This window comes from Gossypium arboreum, chromosome 13 (assembly GCF_025698485.1).
Source record: "Gossypium arboreum isolate Shixiya-1 chromosome 13, ASM2569848v2, whole genome shotgun sequence".
NCBI classification, from domain to species: domain Eukaryota; kingdom Viridiplantae; phylum Streptophyta; class Magnoliopsida; order Malvales; family Malvaceae; genus Gossypium; species Gossypium arboreum.
In genome coordinates, this window is record NC_069082.1 from 48,557,843 (window position 1) to 48,561,434 (window position 3,592).

The following is a 3,592-nucleotide window of genomic DNA, read 5'->3' on the forward strand; positions in this document are numbered from 1 at the left end:
TAAAGATAATTTTAATGAGTAGTTGAAATAAACAAATATTTAAAAAAATTGATTTTGTATCATTATTTGAATGAGAATAGTTCTTCTAGTTTTTTCAAATTTAGCACATTTGATTTTAAACCCGTATTCTTCCTTCACTAATCAGGCATGAAAAGAAAGAAACAAAAAAACATAATGACCCAAATATAAATATCTTATGAGCAACAGTTGAACAAAAGAAACCTGTGATTCCACATTCTCAGACAAGTTGCTAATTCTAATTTTTTTGTTTTTCCTTACATTACATGTCCTCCGCTTTGGTTTTGAGTTTGACTCAGGATTATGCTTTTCCCGACCTAGAGCTAAGCTATAATTAATAATAATAATTATAAAGAAAATATTTACCTGATTTGCATGGGAAGATAAAATAAGGTTGTTTCCTTAACATTCAACTTCTCTCACAAAATTTGTGAGGAAACACAAGTTTATACAAATGGTTGGACCCAGAAAATGTTATAATTCTTAGGTCTAGTTAGAGTCACTAATAACTAATTAATAAAACATTAAAAACCCCGGGTTCGAAGTAGTAAAAAGAAAAGAAAGAACCCCAAAAGGGATCAAGAATAACAATGAAGAAATGATGTTAGAAAAAAGAGAAACTAGCTATTCAATATATATGGTTGCTATGCTTCTCTTGGCCATCTTTCTCCAAAAATGCAAAGGCAGAACCCCTTCATTTCGCAACTCAATATATTCTTTTTTCCCATTTTCATTTAAGCATAGATGCAAGAGAGCGAAAAACAACTTCTTCACAAGGGATGGTAAGGCCCATATCATGGTTAAACCCAAACTCTTCCTCCGCTCGTCGAAGCAAACATTGGAACTCAGGGTGGGTCAAGAATGAGATAGGGACGATGTATCTGTTTCTGTTTTCACCAACGTAAACGGCAAAGTGACCTTTTGGTACGTCAAGTGGGAGCCCATCTTCGTCATATCCATGTTTCCTGCCTAAGCTTGAACATTTCTTCAGGATTTGCTTCAGAACTGCGGTTTGAGGCAGTTTGGATGGTTTTCTAATTGCCATTGCTGTTGTTGTGTGGAAGTGGTAGTAGAATAGAAGGTGTAGTGGGATGGGAGGATTGGGAGGGGGAGATGGCGGGTTATTTATTTATGGATAGTTGAGGCTAAGCCTCAAGGGTCATGTGGGACTGTGGGGGCAAACCCTAAAGGGACAAGCCACGGGTGTTATTAGGGTATGTATGTATGTGTGTGTTATATGTGTAAAGGACATGATGGGAGCCAAACCACCCCATTTGAATTTCTATTCTTTGTTGGTCCTCCTAATGACAAAATGGTCCCTCTTTCCCTATCTTCTGATTTAGCTACTTCTAATGTTGATATCGTAGAATTAAATAGCCACTGCAACTTGATGTTTTTGTTTTTCTTTTTTGTTAAAATTTGTACAAGGTGTTGGTAGTACAATGCGGGTAATTCCATATTAGTTTGAGAAAAAATTTCTAAGAGAGTATTACTTATTATATTGAGTAATTAAGAGTAAACGGCCAATACATGTGCTATTGCTGCTTCGCTTTTGGTGCTTATTTTTTTAATAAAATTTCTGTTCTGTTTTTAGAATTTTTTTTTTCCGGTCCAGAAAAATCTTCTATTATTTTTTGTTTTTTGGAGGATAATGTTCACTATACAAATATATCTATCAGTACTTCAATGACACATGGATTATTTTGTTTATTTATACTCAATTTATTTATCCTTTCAATACTAACAATTTGGTTTTGTAATATATTTCCTAACACAATGTAGAATGCATTTTTAATGCATTTAGTCCTTTTACTATAGTTCTTTATAATTTACAAGGAGTTTGCCTTGGTTCATCTCTGTGTGTGTTTCTACCTGAAATCGGGGACCGATTGTAAGTGTACTGGAGAGTACTGTACAACAGTTTTGTTGGTTTTGGATATTTGTGATTGTTTTGGCTTGTGATTCTGTGTCCTGAGTCTGAAAGGCACAAAAAACACAACAAATTTTCACTGCATGCAGTATCCAAAGGCTTTTTGCAGAAACCCATGTGGTTTTTTAATTACTGTTACATTTGCAGGTTTTGATCATAGAATTGCTTTTTTTTTTTCCTTACATGGTCAGCATTTCAATTCAGTTAGCCATTTTTAATCAAAAAAATTGAAATTAAGCCAAACATGCCAGGGCATAAAAGCCCCTTGAGTGTTGGGTGCAGTTTGGAAAAGAATGTCCCAAAGGGCCGATGGGTTTTCTTTTGAATGTGGTCCTGTCTGAAATCTCCACCACTTAAAATAAGGAAATATATTTTTTTATATAGTTTTAGAGACAATAATTGCTATTCTTCAAATGCCTCCATGTTCTGAGGCTCACAAAGTGTTCCAAAATGGCAATAGATGTAGTGTCTGATTTGGTTTTTTCTTTTTGTTTTCCTCAGGCTAAGACCCCCTAAACGTTTTCATGACAAAACAGATCCTTAAAACCCCAACAAGGCACTAGAACAAACGTAAGTACATTGGTTTGAAGGTCTTAATTGATACTAATATGCAACATATAGTTGCGTTTTTCAAACTTAACCCGAATCTTCCTTATAATCCTAAAATGTTGACCAACTGAAAAGAAGGGCAAAATCAAGTTGTTTTTATATTGACAGGTTGTGGGATCAATTCAAGATTTACTGAAAAAAAAAAAAAAACAGCAAATGGATTACCCCATGAGTCACAGTCCATGAAAGACACTTGCATGTTCTGTAAATGAGATTGGTTCGGAGAGAAATGGTTTGAGAATAAACAGGAGACGAGAAAGGCCCACCGATGATCACCGAAAGACGGTGTGGTTTCTTGAGCCAAGAAAGGTCTAAGAGGCAAATTATTTTCACTTTTATGGTTGAAAAGGACTTTGGCTTTTGTTTAGCACATGAAAGCCATGTTACTCTTGCCTCCTTCCAAGCTCTCTTGTAAAAGACAACATGGCAAGGTCCTGTGATATAATTCCCCAACTACTTCAAACTGTACAACACATACTTTTACCCTACCATCACTCAAAACTGTAAACTGCTCTCTTTGGAATCTTTTATCGGAGTCCCCTCAAAACTGATAGATATTGTCGTAGTCCAGTACTTAAAAGATAACTTCATTGTATGCCAATATTTTCTATACCATTGCACCTATATTCTGATATATATAGATCTGGCAATCCTGTTATTTTTTTGTGTTATAATTTTGTTTAAGGTATTATAGATTTTTAAGTATGGATTTTAATAAGATTCTATTTTGGTTCGCGTTTATGTTACATTTTCTTGTCATCTCTACATAGTCTTTGATAAGATGACATAAGCTAAGGCTTTAAAGTTGAGATAATCAATCAGAAAGGTGTTATAACTGTTAGAGGGAGAATTGAGGTAGGAGGTTTATGTAACGGTTCACACGGTAGTGCTCTCCGTAAAAGTGATTTTGTTGATTTTGGTTTGGTTGAGAGGTAGAAGGAGCTGATCGAGAGTAAGAGGATTCCTTCTCCAAATTGAGCAAGTTGTTTATAGGGATGATTTCCTTCTGTAAAGGTCTTAACATATGTATGGTCT

At 34.9% G+C, this 3,592-nt stretch overlaps 1 protein-coding gene across 1 annotated transcript; it reads right to left on the reverse strand.

Moving 5' to 3' along the window:
• Positions 1-388: 388 nt before the first annotated feature.
• On the reverse strand, positions 389-1,221 carry LOC108463314 (protein SMALL AUXIN UP-REGULATED RNA 12-like). Its single transcript, XM_017763264.2, has one exon. It carries the CDS (start codon positions 1,061-1,063, stop codon positions 749-751), a length of 315 nt encoding a protein of 104 aa, XP_017618753.1. The 5' UTR covers positions 1,064-1,221; the 3' UTR covers positions 389-748.
• Positions 1,222-3,592: the final 2,371 nt, after the last annotated feature.